Below are 17,686 nucleotides of genomic sequence, written 5' to 3' on the forward strand. Positions count from 1 at the left end.
TGTACACAGTGACTGCACCAGAAGAATAGTGAGTGCAGCTCTGGGGTATAATACAGGATGTAACTCAGGATCAGTGCAGGATGAGTAATGTACCTGCAAAATGACTGCATCAGGAGAATAGTGAGTGCAGCTCTGGAGTATAATACAGGATGTAACTCAGGACCAGTAATGTAATGTATGTACACAGAGACTGCACCAGCAGAATAGTGAGTGCAGCTCTGGAGTATAATACAGGACATAACTCAGGATCAGAAATGTAATGTATGTACACAGTGACTGCACCAGCAGAATAGTGAGTGCAGCTCTGGGGTATAATACAGGATGTAACTCAGGATCAGTAATGTAATGTATGTACACAGTGACTCCACCAGCAGAATAGTGAGTGCAGCTCTGGGGTATAATACAGGATGTAACTCAGGATCAGTAATGTAATGTATGTACACAGTGCCTGCACCAGCAGAATAGTGAGTGCTGCTCTGGAGTATAATATAGGATGTAACTCAGGATCAGTAATGTAATGTATGTACACAGTGACTGCACCAGCAGAATAGTGAGTGCAGCTCTGGGGTATAATGCAGGATGTAACTCAGGATCAGTAATGTAATGTATGTGCACAGTGACTCCACCAGCAGAATAGTGAGTGCAGCTCTGGGGTATAATACAGGATGTAACTCAGTATCAGTAATGTAATGTATGTACACAGTGACTCCACCAGCAGAATAGTGAGTGCAGCTCTGGAGTATAATACAGGATATAACTCAGGATCAGTAATGTAATGTATGTACACAGTGACTGCACCAGCAGAATAGTGAGTGTAGCTCTGGGGTATAATACAGGATGTAACTCAGTATCAGTAATGTAATGTATGTACACAGTGACTGCACCAGCAGAATAGTGAGTGCAGCTCTGGAGTAAAATACAGGATGTAACTCAGGATCAGTAATGTAATGTATGTACACAGTGACTGCACCAGCAGAATAGTGAGTGCAGCTCTGGGGTATAATACAGGATGTAACTCAGGATCAGTAATGTAATGTATATACACAGTGACTCCACCAGCAGAATAGTGAGTGCAGCTCTGGAGTATAATATAGGATTTAACTCAGGATCAATAATGAATATCCCTTTCACTGTTTATATATTATATATTTTTAATTTATTGGTGTCATAAAATGCACTTACACGTTATTTGTGATTCTTTTTAATCCCACACTTTCAGTATTGCACTAACTTAATATTTATCACAGAGTGAACCAAGTATATATCAGAAATATCAGGCGAAACCTCCATTGTGCAGCAGCGACCCCAAAGACAGGAGCACATTTCATTCTTTCGGACTGTCAAAACCAAAAGATATTATTGAACAGTTTGAGGAAAGCAAGAAACGAGCAAAAGAAAAGTATGAAAGGTTCGTTACAGAATCATGGAAAAAGGCATGACATAAATGCAAACACGTATGAACACTGCCCTGTGTCAGAGGAACGCGGAGCAAACGATAAATAACAATAATTCTGTGTGAAGAGGGAACGTTGATTCACGTCTTCTTTTTTTTCCTTAGCGAGCAATTACATCAGCTGATTTGCAGCATTCAAGGGACTTTGCAGGAGGTGAGGAATTATTATAAATCCTAAACGGACAATATAAATAATTACATGAAACTAGACAATTGAATTCTCCATTTTGTCCTTTTTCCAGCTGAAAGGACCATTTTTCAATATAGAGGAAAATACAAGTTTAAGGTGTCAATCTATACTGGAAAGCATTAATGGCGTTTCTAAAGCTTGTGAGTTTTATTTCCTTTTTATTTTTACCAAGAGAGGGCGCAAAAGTCCTGGGAATCAGAATCAGCTGATAATGGCAAGGATAGTGACACCGGAGGGTCAATAGAAGTTAAAAAGGTTGTTCACATGTAATTAAAAAAATAAAAATGTAGAAATGTTTAACCTATTTGAGATGCAGCTATTTAGCTTTTTTATTATGTTTTTACAACATTTACGTTACAGTAAAAATGAATCGGTAATTTTCTTTTACGGGTCAGTACGGCTACGTTGCTGCCAAATTTATACAGTTTTTTGTTTGTTGCACTTAAAACAAACAAGTGTCAGCAGTCGGAATATTTTGTGAGCCACAACTTATTTTTCTACCAATAGAATTGCGTCAGGACTTGTTTTTTTTTGGTTTGCAGTTTTTATTATCGCCATTATAGCGTCCGTGCAATTTTCTCATCTCCATCTTATTCTCTTTTTTTTTTTTAGATGATGTGACCAAAAAACAGCAATTCTGTCATTTTGATTTTTTCATTCATTCTACGGGATAAATGTTTTGTTACTTTATTAGTTTGTACAATTAAACATGCAGCAATACCAAATATGCTTTTTTAATTATTTTTTTTTTAGAATTTGTTGCTTACATTTTGATAAACGTTACGTTTTATATATATATATATATATATATATATATATATATATATATATAAAACAGCACAATACCTATCTTCAGGTGCAAGGCCCCAAAGGCAAGGAGTGCAATACTCGCCACAATATCCAATACTCATTCAAAAATGAAGGCAGCACTCCATAGTATGTCTTTGAAAAGATAGTGAATTTATTCAACCCACATATCAGGGCAACGTTTCGGCTCTAAGTGAGCCTGCATGAGGAAGGCTCACTTAGAGCCGAAATGTTGCCCTGATATGTGGATGGAATAAATTCACTATCTTTTTAAAGACATACTATGGAGTGCTGCCTTCATTTTTGAATGAGTATATTTATATATAAATATATATATTTATAAATATATATTAAAAATGTGTTTGCCTCATCCGTTGCGGCAGAACAACATAAATAATAAAGATATAAAATAACATTATACTATTTCTTTCAGTGCTGGAAAAAATGTCATGTTATCACGAATCTCTGTTGAAAGTAATGCCTCTGAAATCTGATCTGGAACAAGCAATATTGGGCTTGGAAAAGAAAATCCAGCTTGTGAGTCGGACATGTTCATGTTATATGATGAGACTGCTGCATAAACCTGCGAGCACCATTGAGATATATATAGATTTTCTAACTAGAAAATAAAAGTGCTAAACTTGAATTGAATACATTTTAGGAATATACTTTCATTTTTACAGATCCCCTAGTCTGTCCCTACTTGTGTCTGCACATGACGAAGGGGGATGGCTGACTGATTTCAATAGCAAAACCAGCCCCCTTTTCTGATGAGTGAATCGATTCCTATTCATCTAGAATCTCCTGGAATTTGTGGATTCTAGTGAAATACATTTCATTCTGGAAATGTATATATAAATTGACAACTGCTCCCTTACCATTCCCCACCAATTGGATGTGTTCCTGCACAGTCTGACACTTTCTGTAGAAGACTGGCAACACAAGGTTGTCATTTTTTACATTTTCAGTAGGAATAACAGAGGAACGGGAAAACACAGGAGGTCTAATAAATGATCACTTAGATTCAGTATATTAAGGGGGATTACAATTATTTGTAAAACAGACATGGGCCTGTTTAATGGAGTTATCCACTACGCACTGTGTTGCATTTTTGTGCGCTCCGCGCAGAGCTAAAAGGGCACAAGCACCGGCAAAAGTGTACCAGCGCACGACCAACGTACCCAACGCTAAATATAGGGTACGCTGATCCAGGGGCGTACATAGAAATCTTAGGGCCCAATAGCGAATGTCGGAATGGGGCCCCCCCCCCCAAAAAAAAAAAAAAATCAACAGGTGCTCTTAACTCCAGGCATGCATGTTATAGGTCAAACAATTAATTTTATACAGTGCATGCAGGGCCCCCTCCACCCTCCACAGTGCGTGCAGCCGGGCCCCCCTCCCTAAGGTGCAAAGTGCAGCCAGAGCCATTGTAAATGTAAAGTGCCAGGCTGCCAGCACAGTGAGGGGACACATTTAACAAAAAAAAATCCACCCCCAGCCGGGCTCACTGTCTTGTGTGTGTGTCCCTCTCCCTGAGTGAGAGAGGCTCATGAATGTTTTCTGCTTTCTGCTTCCTGCAATGCACGTGTGCTGCTCTCTGGCTGCCAGGAGGCGTGACGTTCTTATGCAAAGCCAGAGACTTGAGCCAACTGCTGACCACGAAACAAGGAAAGGGGAGCTTCAAGGGGCCAGGGGGTATACAGCGGCTGGCGGCCGTTGCTTACATTTAATTAAAGTAGATAGTACTACTGTGTCAGCACAGCACAGCTGCCAAACTGCAGCGGCCGTCGCGGGCCCCCTCACCTGTCCGGGCCCCATAGCAGCTGCGTGGTCTGCTACTATTGACGGTACGCCACTGCGCTGATCGCATGCAGCGTCATGCGATCAGAGGAGGAGCTGACCAGAGGGGGCGCTGCCGGGGGCGGAGCGTATAATTGTAACATTTCACCACTTCTGTATTTATCACTCACTCCTGGTTTTGGCTTACAAATACTGATGTAAAATACTGACCAAATGCTGAACATGCGAATATGGCCTAAAACCGGCACTGCTCCATCGGTCTCAGCCCTGTGTCCTCTGCTCATCTACTTCCATAAACATTGTGACGTCACCGCTGCTTCCAATCAGCAGCCGCTGCAGCAGTCATGTGACATTATTTATATTATGAGACCAGCAGGGGACACAATTCTGAGAGCAGGGGAGCGGTAGGTACCATATTTTTCGTATTATAAGACGCACTTTTTTCACCTAATTTGGGAGGAAAATGGGGGTGTATCTTATCATCCAAATGTAGCTTACCGATGTGGAGGATGTTGGAGGTGAAGCGTAGTCACAGGAGGCAAGATTGCTGCTGCAGGAAGCCGGCGATGGCAGTAGTGGGGCAATCCTGCGGCTCTGGGCTGGACTTGGAGGAGGGGGTGTCCCGGCGTTGTGAGGCTGAGAGCCTACGCTTCAACAATGTCAGTCAGGAGCAGAGTCCATTGATTTCCCAGTGGTGGGCTTCAGGAAAATGGCCACCGGAGGCGGCGCATCCGCAGATTGAGCTCTTCGCTCAATGACACTCCCTCCTCCCAGCCCGGAGCCCGCAACATCACACATCCGCCGCCACCCAGCAGCGACCCTACCTCCTGTGACCTCGCCCTGCCGCCGCCCTTCCCCGGTAAAAATGAACTATAACAAGGACCCCCATTTTATTAAAAACTTTTTTTTCCTATTTACAACCCCAACATTTGGGGTGATTCTTATAGTCCGCAAAACACGGTAAGTATAGAGGTGAGAACAGTATTTCTACAGCTCGGATATAATTGTAAAGGCTGCAGCCAATCGATGGGCATGTGACTTTGCTTTTGTCAGGAGAGCGGGAGGGAGGACACAGGGCTGAGAGCGGAAGAACCACGTCGATCTGGGAGATACATAAAGATTTTTTGCTAATGTATACAGCACCCCAGTAGTGTACAACCCCTTTGACTCAATTTGACCCTATCAAACCTATAAGTATTGTGCAGATTACACCTTGAATTAGCATCCTGTCATCGCTTCATGTTTCTCTGATGCTGGCGCCAGTCCTGCAAGAAACCACCTTAGGCCGGTATCACACATGCGAGAAACTCGGACGAGTCTCGCATGTTAATACCCGGCACTGCCACCGGCACTCGGATCGGAGTGTGCGGCTCCATGTATTGCTATGTGGCCGCACGTTCCGGTCCCGCGTGCCGGCGGCTGTGCTTGGTATTAACATGCGAGACTCGGCCGTATTCCTCGCATGTGTTATCCCGGGCTTAGACGACTAATGCCCTTTTCAGTGTTCTCCACTCATCTCACAAAGTTCTCATCCCCGGAGAACAATTTGCAAAACAAATGTCTTTTTGTTTTGTCTGTGGCATCTAGGATAACCCTTTTCTTTGTTTTTGTAGAAAGATGCAGAAATGACAGATATAAAATCGAACATACAGCTGCTTTTAATGGCCACGGATGCAATAAAGTTACAGCAAAGAGAGAAGCACCTGGAGTTGTCAGAAAAATGTACGCAGTTGTCAGATTCCATGCAATCATCGGAAGATAGAATATTAAACGAAATCCGTAAGAACAAACCGGAGCCGGTCTGTGGTATAATAGACAAAACTACGCAGACCTCCCCCAGACGTGTGCATGAACATGTCACACCCCAGCGTAAGGCTACAACCATCGGACCTTCTCCTTCACCGGCCAATGCCCCTTTTACATGTGCCGCAATTAGCCAGCACCGAGGAAAGACACTTGTTAAAGAATCGAAAAATAGAAAAACCCACGATGTGACGCCCACCAGGGATTCTTTAGATGATCTTGGAGCTTCCAATGATCAAAGAAGAAGGAAAAATGCACTAAGTACGGAAGATAAAGCTGTAACATCTGCACGTAATCTCCAGCATTTATGTCAGGATGATAGCGGCACGTCGTTTCACCACGACAACTCAACTAGAAATATAAGTCTGTGTAATGAGAGGGAAAATCCACCAATTCTAAGCAGATCTAAGAGCAAAAATAACAGGACAAAAACATATAAGCGTAGGAGAGGCCTAAAGAAGAGGAGAGCGAAGTGTACCACCAGCGCTGACAACCCCAAACAAGCACCTGGCAACGACCCCGTCAAAACCACCCAAGATTGCGTTACATTTTTCTCTCAGAAATGTGGATCTTTATCTTTAGCTGTCACCCCTGCGCCTCTGAGGAAGGCGCAGAAGAAGAATAGCTTGAAATTTTCACTCCTTAGATCTCAGCACATAATAGAGCGATCTGAAATAAAAGTAGCCAGCGAAGGAGACAGGAGCAGATTTACCAAACCGGAGAGAGAGCTCGGACAATACGAGGCATCCTCGTGGGACGGCAATAATCCGCATCGTGACACAGTCTCGGAGTGCGAAGAAGATAAAATGGTCTGGTTCCCATCCTCAAGCCCATTGCAAAGCGAAAGGTCCACACTTCCCGCCCAGAAGAAGGGACAGAAGGATCTTCTCACTTTCTTTTTTGATAGCAGCGACGATAGCAATTAAATGGGAAAAATACAAAGTCAACTTGACTTTATTTATTCATTTCATAGACTTAAAGGGGTTGTCTGCGACTGTAACATTGAAGGCTTATCCTTTGGATGGGTCATCAATGTCTGATCTGTGAAGATGCAACACTCGTCACCCACACCAATCAGCTGTTCCCGGTGTCGGCAGCAGACAGCACTACACAGCTCCATCGACTGTGTAATGGCCGCAGCCAGGTACTGAGCATCCGTCCCTATTCAAATCTATAGGGGGTGGATGTGCAGTACCCGGCCGCGACCACTATTCTCAGTCAACGGAGCAGTTCCTTTCAATACCGGGATCAGTTGCTGATCCGCCGGGGTGCCAGGTGTCGCACCCCCATCGATCAGACATTGATGACCTATCCTAAGGATAGGCAATCATTGTTAAAGTGGTAAAGTCCAGGACAAACCCTTTAAAAGGTTGTTATATAAAGTAAATTCGCGCAACTTTGCAGCTTGCTTCTTATTAAAAATTACTTTCATTCCTTGGAACACATGAGATTTTAAATTCTATAGTCTTGCTTGTTGCTTAGGTTACCGGCTACTTCTGCACTCTATCAGCAGTGGCCAATCTACTAGGAAAAGAACAGGTTTACAAGATCTTTCATATAGAGTTTGTAAATGCTGCTCGTTAGCCCCAGAGACTGCACCGTTTGGGCCGGCACGGCTCAGATATACCGCTGGACAAAACTGTCAATCATTCTGGAGCACACCGCTCCCAAGAAAGCAGGAAGCTGGGGAGCAGTGCGCTCCCGAAGACAGAGCATGATATGGAAACCTGAGAATTCAGTTGCACAGTAATGTGGGATAACATAGACGTTCGTTGTTTTAATTGTAAAGTTTTGCTTGATAAATTAATAAAAGAAAGACAAAATTAAAAAAAAAATTGCAATTCTTAGCTTCCTGTATCTTTATAAAAGTATGGCAATTTTCTTTTCTTTCTCACATGTTCAACCAGTAATCCCCCTTTCTGGCCCGGGCCGCGAATCTGTTAAGATTGTGTCTGTAAATAAACATTCCAATTAATTAAAACTATCTAACCAGAAAAGCTGCGCTTGTTACCAATAGCAACCGATCAGAACACTCCTTTCATGTAAAAAAAAAAACAGATTCGGTAAAATGAGATTGGTTGCTATGGTAACAAAGAAAGTTTGTATTTTATGCCGTTTTGGTAAATCCATTCCAATGTCTCCCACCAGCGTTTCCTACCACGACTCAGATTAATTTTCTTTAAACTCTGAACTTGGATAAAGGTTCAAGTCGAAGCAACGACTACGGGACGTGTTGTTGGACAGCGCTTACAACAAGGCTGTGTTTGTTGGAGAGGCAGTCTGTTGTACAGCAGATTATGCGTCCTGAGTCCTGTTACATTATGCAAAGGCAGGAAGTTAGGGATGAGAAAGCCGCCGATGAGTCCGAGCATTGTGTTGCGATCCCCGTCCGAGTTATCTGACTCTTCCCTAAAAGGCCGAAATATGTATATCAGAAACTTGTGTAGTGTTAAAGTCCCCAAGACATCAGATGGAAGACAGACAACTATGCCGATCCTGGAGGGACCAGAGGACCATCTAATACAGGGTTCCCCAACTCCGGTCCTCAAGGCCCACCAACAGATCATGTTTTCAGGATTTCCTTAGTATTGCCCAGGTGATAATTGTATCACCTGTGCAATACGAGGGAAATCCTGAAAACATGATCTGTTGGTGGGCCTTGAGGACTGGAGTTGGGGAAGCCTGATCATACAGTATATGGGAGTCTCTCGACTTTTTCCCTGGGGAAAAGAACTAAATTAAACAGCTGATCCTTTTGTAATCCTCTGCCAGACTCCTCTCTCCCTGTTAAAAAGCACAGACATGCCGGGTGACCTTGAACGTGGAAGTCGGGAGATCTAGCCGCCTGCCGAGTTTTATCTTGTGTGCATGGTGGGTCTCAAGAAAGCAGATACCTCAGATTATCTCACCCGGCCGAGGCTTTTACAATCAATAAAGTAAAAATAAACATCTATTTCTGTAGATTTTAATGGGCCACAAAAATAACCCCTATAACTAGGGAGAGGCTGTGATATCTCTGCTGCTTTTTTATATCGCAGTCTGTATTTTAAAACAGGCTTTTCTTTCCCTTTCCCTTTTTTGTTATAATAACACTAAATTCCACAGTTCGGTATTTTTAGGTCTCATGTACTATAAATACATAGGATGAAAAATCATTAACGTTCCAGGACATATTGTAATAAGCCGTGTAGGATTCACGCATTCCTCCTTGTCGAGGTAGATTAGGATTGATGCGTGGAATAATGTGTAACGTGACGGCGGTGATCAGAGGCGCGTCTGCAGAACATTCCGGTGGAAAATGCATAGATTACATATACTGAAGTTCATATACTTAAAGGAGGTAATCAAGGAAAAACTAGTATCATTTTTTATAGGCTTATTATTTATTCCTGCACATTGCCAGCTGCAGAATGAGTGAACTAAGAATCCTTCAGCGAGCTCATCCTAATCAGGAGTTTGAAACTCTTTTATCTGTGCTGAATTATGATCTGAAACCGCATCAAATTTGAGCGGAACTTTGATTTGGTGTGCAGAAAGATGCTCAGGATAAGACAGGTAAAAGAGATACAAGCTCACTGTTGGATTCTTAGTTAACTCATTCTGCAGCCAACAATGTGCAAAGAACCTGTAAAAGCTAAAATGATACAAAAATTTTAAAGAACCCCAGTTGCAAAAATTATTTAAGTAAAAGAAAAAAGCCCCCCACCCCCAAAGGTGTCCGCATCCCTAAATACTTCTTTCGTCTCTGTCCGCCACTGGGATTGTGCAGGGCCTCATTCCCAGGTCCTAGTGGTTGGAACCCAAGCGATCAGTACGTTATCCCCTATTCCATGAATATGATTTCTGAAATAACCCTTTAAGGCAAAAACTACCAAATTTTCACCTCTCCTGTCCATCAATTTTTTTACAAGTGAACCTATTTTTTTTAGTATTGAGCTTTGGAACAGGGGATCAGATTTTTGAATGTGTGAGCAGTCAAAATTGGCACATGTGAAGACTTAGCTAGAAGGCTATATTCACACCAGTTTTTTTTTTTTTTCAGTAAAATTTTAAAGCAGATCTTCTCCAAAATCAGCATCAAAAATCCCTTCAAAAAACTGTGAGTATTCCCCCTGTTTTTTTTTTCCAATGGAAAATCCACTTCTTTCAGACGGACTCTTCAAATTAAGCTTAGACCGTATTCACAAAGTTGGTGTTTTTTTTTTACGTTAATTTTTTTAAGGTGGAAAATCCACATCTAAAGAAAAGTTTTTAAAAGGCACGTCGTTTCTGGTCAAGTTTTTTTTTACATTGTTTTGATACAGTCTTCTGCATTATTTTTTCAGTGAGGATTTTGGTGCATTTTTTAACTATAATATAGGGTGTAGAAATAGGACGTGTCTCTGGTACCATTCTGTTGCAAAAAGCTTAATACCCCAAAAACACCCCCAAAAAACGAAATAAAACCTACAAAAAAATACAGGAAAAACATGTGTTTTACACTGATTTAAACACAAAGAATGTGTTAAAAAGTGAGCGGAAAACACACAACGTTCGGATGAATGGGAGGTCTGGTGTAAACAGGTTTGAATTTTTTTTTTTTTTTTTCCCCCAACGTGGATTTTGGAGTGGAATTCGTGCCAACCCCCACCAAATAAAATATTGCATGTGCACATAGCCTAAGATTATTTTTGTACAGTTTTTTAAATAAGGATTTTAAAGTGGATTCTGCTCCAAAATCCACTTGAAAATACCTTTTTTAAAAAGCTTTCTTTTGATTTCATTAATTATTTTGAGTATTCTCCATTAATATTCAAAAAGTATTTGAAATGGTTATTTTTCTTAGGTGTAAAAAGAATTAGAATCTACGGTAAAAAAAAAACAACAACTCTGTGTGAATGTACCCTTAAAGGGGTAGTCCGGGATGGGAATAAAAAAAAATCTTCATAGGATTACAGATATAGAAAATAATAAACTCATCTATATTCACCCTCCCCAGGTTCAGTGCTGCCTCTCTGTCGCTGCTCTGGTCTTTACTGACAGGCTGCAGCGGTGACATCACAACTACAGCCAATCATTGGGCTTAGAAATGATTTGCTGCAGATTTCTTCTTCTTGTCCATTGTAGCTGCATTATTCAGTGTAAAATCAAGGCTAATTAAAGGGATGGTACAGGATTAGAAACACTGGGCTAATTTCATTAAAAAAAAACCCACAACAGCATGGCTGCGTTCACTTTGATCGATCTAATCTGCAATACCAGACACAACCTGCGGTCAGGAGTGGTGCTGTTTTTTTTTTTTAAAAAGTAACAAAAACAGCAGGGATGTTTTTTCGAATCCTCTATAACCTTTATACTTCTCACTGTAATGGCCAGTATATGATTGTACTGTTTGGGTCCTAAACAGAGTATATAGGCAGCTGAAAGGGGCTGCGTGCTTCAGAGAGCTCATTGGGTAACTCTGAGCTGATATGGGTCTGTCGTCCATAATGGAGGATGGCTATAAAATAGCATCCGGGGGCATCCATGCATTTCATGAACAGTCCGTTGCTTTCACTGTGTAATGCTTTATTATGTCCCCTGTGGTGGCGCTGTACGAGAATCAAACACTTGCTGGCAAGTTCAATTAGTAGGACAGACCATGAAGAGCTTATTGTAAGGATACAATTCTAATAAAAGGGATTTTAAAGAAGTAGGTATGAACTGACTGCTCAGAAATAGCGCCACCTCTAGTCCAGAGGTTGTGTCTGGTATTGCAATGCAGACTCTTTGTCTCATACAATCCTTTTACTGGGCCTTTTTCATAAGATGATGATACTTTATATAAGGGCATCTATATGTGACCCCCTGGGACACTGTATACCATAACAGTATATGTGACCCATCAGGGGAGATGCAGCCCCCCCGCAGTTACATAACACGGACAGAGCATCAGGAGGGGAGACAGTGGCTCACACAGGTCAGTGAATAGTGTATCACAGGGTTTAATCCACAACCCTGCGAGAGCTGCAGCAGCCTGTGGGAACGCGTCATCTGAAAAGTATTTATTCTTTAATCAGGGTTTCATGATTAATGCATTTTTGTATTTACAATGTTTTTCTTTCTAATTTTCCACATCACTAGCTACATTAAAAATAGATCTGAAATCCTGCAATTTTCACACTGGTCACTAGCACTACACTGGTTCTGAGTTGTTTACTTGTATAGATATTTTTTTTCTAAGAGGCTTTGATCTGGGCAAAGGTCATTGTGAAGGGAATGAAAGAGGTGAGCTGTGATATCTTCAATTGTGAATGGTGGATCATGTGCTATCTATTGTTGATCATGTGTTATCTATTGTTATCTATCTATCTGTTATCAGTCATTGTGTAGGAGGAGGAGGTGAGCTGTGACATCACCTATTGTGAATGGTGGATCCTGTGTTATCTACTGTATATAGAGGTGTTATCAGTCATTGTACAGGAGGAGGAGGTGTGCCGTGACATCACCTATTGTGAATGGTGGATCCTACTGTATATAGAGGTGTTATCTTCCATTATAATCCTTTCTGATATAATAATTAGACTGCTGAAAAGTCTTCTATATATAAAAAGGATCAGTGAGTCTAAAGGCCCTTTTACATTTAGCGATGCACCAGCGATCCGACCAGCGATCCGACCCGGTCAGGATCGCTGGTGCATCGCTAAATGATCGCTAGTGAGCTTTCATACAGAAAGATCTCACAGCGATGCAGCAGCGACGCAGCGCACGATACTTACCATTCACACACAGCGATGAAGACGTCCTCCCGCCCGCCTCCACGCGTCGCTCGTCGGCACAGCAGGAAGTCTCAGCAGGAAGCGGCCGACGAGAAATGGAGTCGGACATTCTCGCGCGATCAGTGATGGACAGCGGGGGAGCCGGTCGCTGGTAAGTATCACACATAGCGATATCGCTAGCAATATCGCTATAACGTCACAAAACCAGTGACGTTTTAGCGATATTGCTAGCGATATCGCTTAGTGTAAAACCCCCTTAATATTAGGGTACCGTTACACCTAGCGACTCACCAGCGATCCCGACCAGCAATATGACGCGGTCAGGATCGCTGGTGCATCGCTAGGTGGTCGCTAGTGAGCTGCCACTCAGGCAGATCTCACCAGCGACATCGCTGGGGACGGGGGTCGCTACTTACCTGTCACACCAGACGATCCTGCGTCCTCCCGCCCGGCTCCACGCGTCACAGCAGGAAGCGCCGCAGGAAGCAGACGACGAGGAATGATCCAGCAGCTTCTCGCGCGATCAGCGATAACCAGCGGGGGAGCCGGTCGGAGGTAAGTATCGCTAGCAATATCGCTGCAACGTCACAAAATCGGTGACATTGCTAGCGATATCGCAGTGTGTAACAGGGGCTTTAGTCTTGGTGAACAGTATGAAATTTGCTTTTTTTAAATATAGATAATGACATGAAAAATTGAAAAAAGTGTCAAACGGACACTTAAGATAACAACCTGGTTTCTATAATTGTCTCAAGAAAATTTAAACTAAAACTTTAAGTAAAACTTTTGGTAAAATGAATAAATTGCATTAAACCTAAAATAGATCAGGGCCTAAGGGTCAGACGCAGCACAGGGGTTTCCATTGTGGTTTCCTATGGATTCCATCGGTATTCTCCCCCTCTGGAATGTTCCTTTACGGTGGTCTTAGATGTGACAAGGCTGGATGATGCCGCTTTGTATGGTGTTTATAGTGACAAATTCATGGGATTCCTCACATTCTTTCCTCGGTCACTAATTGCCACCACACCATTGTCAGAGTTAATTAAAACTTAGCCAAGAATTTCCTGTGTTTGGGCAAAGCAAAAAATAAAACCGTAGCTCGACCTTGAACAACATGTTATTTCACTTTTTTTGCAAAATATGTTGAGCAACTTTGCAAAAAAAAGAAAAAAGTAAATGTTTTTTTTTTTCCTTTTTGTTCGTTCACTTCCAAAACATGATTTATAAATTTTGGCAACAAAACATCAGCAGAATTACGAATGCAGCTCTGAAGTATAACAGCATGGAAAAATCATTCATTCATATCTTGCTTTTACATCACAGTTTCCTTAGAGCGCGTCCCGCGGGGGGAATTTAGAGCATATCCTGCAGATTTTCAGCAGGCAAAAGTGCAGTGGATTTGCATGCGGAAAATCAGCTGCTTATTACACAGCATTGTGCATGAGATTTCCCAAAATCTGCACCTTTTTTTCTGCAATTAAATCTGCACTTCTCATTGCAGATTTGACTGCAGTTTTTCCGCTGCTGAACGGTTACTTTCCCGCAGGACCTAACATGGTGGAAGCAGCAGCTGTTTAACTGGGCCGAAGTCCAGAAAGTCTCTATGAACAAGGCGGACGCTGGTGCCATTAAATCTATTTAATCAAGGTAATGCCGTCTTGTTTTCCTTTCGCTTCCATATAGAGACATTGTTTTATAAATTCATCTGAAGACAGAACGAAGTGGATCTCAATCCCGCTATTTATACAACCCTTTCTCCAAAGGAATGCTCCGGCATTTCCATATTTTGTTAAGAAATTTCCTCCGACTTTGGAAAAAATACTCCGTGGTATCTGCAAACATCTTTTTACTGAACGAGAGCGGCTCTAGGTATAAAAGCTATCCACATTCTGGGCTTAATTAATTGTATCTGTCTCCACTAGGGGGAGTACATGAGCTTACCATAGAGTACGGGAGTCGATCAGAGTGATCGATTCATCCAAACATCTCACCCACCAGCCTCCATTAATTAAGACAACGCAAAGTGAAAATTTAGCATATTCTTAACTTACAAAATCAAACTAAATGCAACGTACAGCACAAAAGGAATTCACTGATAAAATACAACCGCCATATTTACAACCAAGTCTTTGTTTTTCAAGATTCAGAACATGTGCAAACGGAAAAATTCTCACAGTTTTTCAGTAAAGTCCTCGAAATAAGAAGCTGTCCGTTATAGTTTATGGCCTCGATCGCTACGAGTCTCCATGGATTTGTTGGTCAACGCGTATTCTTCCTCGGAACTGTAGAAATGATTCCTAGAATTATAGGTGAAAAATTGAGATTTTGTATCGGAAGTCATATCGAGAAGGTCGAAAGAATCGCTGGACAGAAAACTGTCGTCGCTGATGACGCTCGACGGACGACTCGGACTCTTCGCGGGGTCTTTGTTATTTATGACGAGGTCTTCCATGGAGTCTGAAAGTCGTAAAGCCGAGCAGTCCGCGGGAAGGTCCAAGCTGGCGGAGAAGCGCCCGTTCTTTTTTAGAATGCCCTTTTTTCTTTTTGAGTGCTTGTCGGCCTTGGCTTTTTCTTCTGGTACTGTGAGGTAGGTTTTCTGGATTTCTGTCGGCGTCAACCTCTCCGGGGAAGAAGAATAACCCGATTCCCTCTCACATGTTTTTTTCAGGATCCCTTTCTTCGGCATGTTGAAAGTACATTCGGTATTAACTGACTTGTGCAACTCGTAGGCGGACGCGGTTTGCGTTTCTCTGCTGAGCTCCAAGCGATTCTCAGACAGGTTTTCGGAGAAGGTAGAGTTTAGAAAAGAACTGTCAAAACTGCTCCTTTTCTTCAAGATCCCTTTTGGTTTTTGCCTGGGAATAGTAAGTTCAGGCTCCTGCTGAGAGTGATTAATGTCATTCTCCTTTTTCGACTTCCTCAGACAGACTTCATATTCATCGTCCTCCCATTGCTGGGCTTTGCCGTGTTCTTTCTGAGTCGCTTTGAAACTCTGAGTGATCTGACATTCAATGTACCGAGCCAACAGCGGAGACCGACATTCGGGCACCAGATCACAATCGCAGACCACCGTGTCGTAGCCCCAATTAACCCACCAGTGATTGGCAATGTCTTCAATCGTAGCTCTCCTGCCTGGATTAACTGTCAGCATCCAGTCGATCAGTCCGCAGGCTCCTGTATAGAGAGGACAGTCTATATTGACGATTACTTCAATCACAATCTAATTAAACAACCAATATCGTAAATGGCAGCAGATAACTATGAGAGATTTTATACAATTCCTTGATTGCAAAGTCCTAAATTTCTGAAATACAAAAAATACATTAATTGCTCTAATTTAAAGGCAAACTCTGGTTAAAATATTATATATACACACACTGTCCCTTAAAAGGTGTACTCGAGTTTGAAAGTTATCACCAATCCATGGGATAGAGGACTCTAACTTTCCGATCACCAGAGTTCCGATCGCCGGGGCTGGGGCAACCTGGGGATTCCGAGAACTGGGGCTCTACAGAGTCCTATGTGAATGGGACGGTGGTCGTTCATGCGTGCTGCTGCTCCACTCACTCGTAGGGTGTGTGCACATGCTGCAGATTCTGCTGCGGTGTACAGTACCATTATACCCTATGGAAAAAAAACACGCTGTGCAGACACTGCGGAATTTTCCGCGCGGATTTGCTGCGGTTTCAAAACCGCAGAAAGAATTGACATGTCAATTCTTTCTGCGGATTCCGCTGCGGTTTGCCATCTCCTCCATTGTGGAGATGAAAAACCGCAGGGCAAAACCGCAGGTCTTTTGACCTACAGATTTACCTGCGGATTTTACAAAATCCGCGCGGCCAAATCCGCAGAGCATTCCGCAGCGTGTGCACGTACCCTTAGTGGAAGTGCCGGAGATTGTTGACAGCAGCACACTTCCATTAACATTATCGTAGCAGTGGTATGCATCATCCACCTCTGCTCTGGTTCTCGGGATCACTGGGACCCCCATCGATCGAAAAGTTATCCCCTATCCCATGGACAGGGGATGATTTCAAACATGAAACTACCTACACTCTTAAGCAATCTTCTGAAAGGAGCAGCAGAGAGCATGATAGACCTTCGCACTGGTTCTTTGGATCGCCGGAGACCCCCGTCAATCGGAAAGCTATCCCCCATACTATGATTTTCAAACTTGAGAAAACCCCTTTAAAACAATTCTTATCTCCTATCCACAGAAAAAATGATAAATCTACGATCACTGGAAATATCCATCCACCTGAGAATATAAGGTCCAAAATCCCCCTGTGAGTGGAGCAGCAGTGAGCATGGGGGACCTATAGGCAGTGAAGAGGCAACGGTCGCACATGCTCACTACAACACCATTCACATAAGGAATTTCAGGACCCCTATTCTGATGCTTGATGGGGTTTCCAAAGCTCGGACCACCAGGGTTCATACAATTATTACCAATCCTGTAAATAGGTGATATTATATATATATATATTGTTTATGGAAAAAAACCCTCTAAAGTTTTTTCAAGTGTGGTTCTAATTTTGCCAAGATCTGGGACTAGGGTGTGTTTTCTGTCATGTCCTAGAACCCAATCATCAGCGTGATATAGTTCTTGGGCCTTACAAATCATTATCTTGGTGCCTCTTGACTCCTAAAGGGCTATGTTTTAGGCGTTCATGCATCCATTTATCACGATTATGGGAGAAGACCTCCTGTGATTAGCTGTAATCTGTGTTTCATTTTCCCGCAGTGCCTCCACAGGAGACATAAAGTATTACACAGTTTCTATTGAATTCATGTAATAAGTGAGCGTACTGAGTCCTCCAGAGAAACTCTGCTCTAAATGGCGCTAAAGAAATAAAATTATTATTATTATGAACCAATTGACCACTTTTTAGACTT

General features: G+C 42.4%; 2 protein-coding genes across 8 annotated transcripts in view; one reads left to right on the forward strand and one right to left on the reverse strand.

Annotated features, from left to right (window-relative positions):
- IHO1 (interactor of HORMAD1 1) overlaps positions 1 to 7,945 on the forward strand; it is a 39,238-nt gene extending 31,293 nt beyond the window's left edge. The window contains exons 3-7 of one of the 3 annotated variants that reach the window (XM_073569621.1): positions 1,248 to 1,408; positions 1,559 to 1,607; positions 1,696 to 1,783; positions 2,884 to 2,987; positions 5,864 to 7,943. In XM_073569621.1, coding sequence (XP_073425722.1) covers positions 1,248 to 1,408; positions 1,559 to 1,607; positions 1,696 to 1,783; positions 2,884 to 2,987; positions 5,864 to 6,979 — 1,518 coding nt within the window. In that variant the 3' untranslated portion in view covers positions 6,980 to 7,943. Of the gene's footprint in view, positions 1 to 1,247; positions 1,409 to 1,558; positions 1,608 to 1,695; positions 1,784 to 2,883; positions 2,988 to 5,863 lie in introns of all 3 variants that reach the window. The other 2 variants (XM_073569620.1, XM_073569622.1) reach the window with 2 other exon arrangements.
- Positions 7,946 to 14,814: 6,869 nt separating this feature from the next.
- LOC141084741 (NUAK family SNF1-like kinase 1) overlaps positions 14,815 to 17,686 on the reverse strand; it is a 41,514-nt gene continuing 38,642 nt past the window's right edge. For all 5 annotated transcript variants that reach the window (XM_073569631.1, XM_073569632.1, XM_073569634.1 and 2 more), the window contains one exon: positions 14,815 to 15,964. In XM_073569631.1, coding sequence (XP_073425732.1) covers positions 15,003 to 15,964 — 962 coding nt within the window. In that variant the 3' untranslated portion in view covers positions 14,815 to 15,002. The remainder of the gene's footprint in view (positions 15,965 to 17,686) is intronic.

Source organism: Dendrobates tinctorius, unplaced genomic scaffold, assembly GCF_039654945.1.
Source record: "Dendrobates tinctorius isolate UK_male_01 unplaced genomic scaffold, ASM3965494v1 ptg000027l, whole genome shotgun sequence".
In the NCBI taxonomy this organism is placed as follows: domain Eukaryota; kingdom Metazoa; phylum Chordata; class Amphibia; order Anura; family Dendrobatidae; genus Dendrobates; species Dendrobates tinctorius.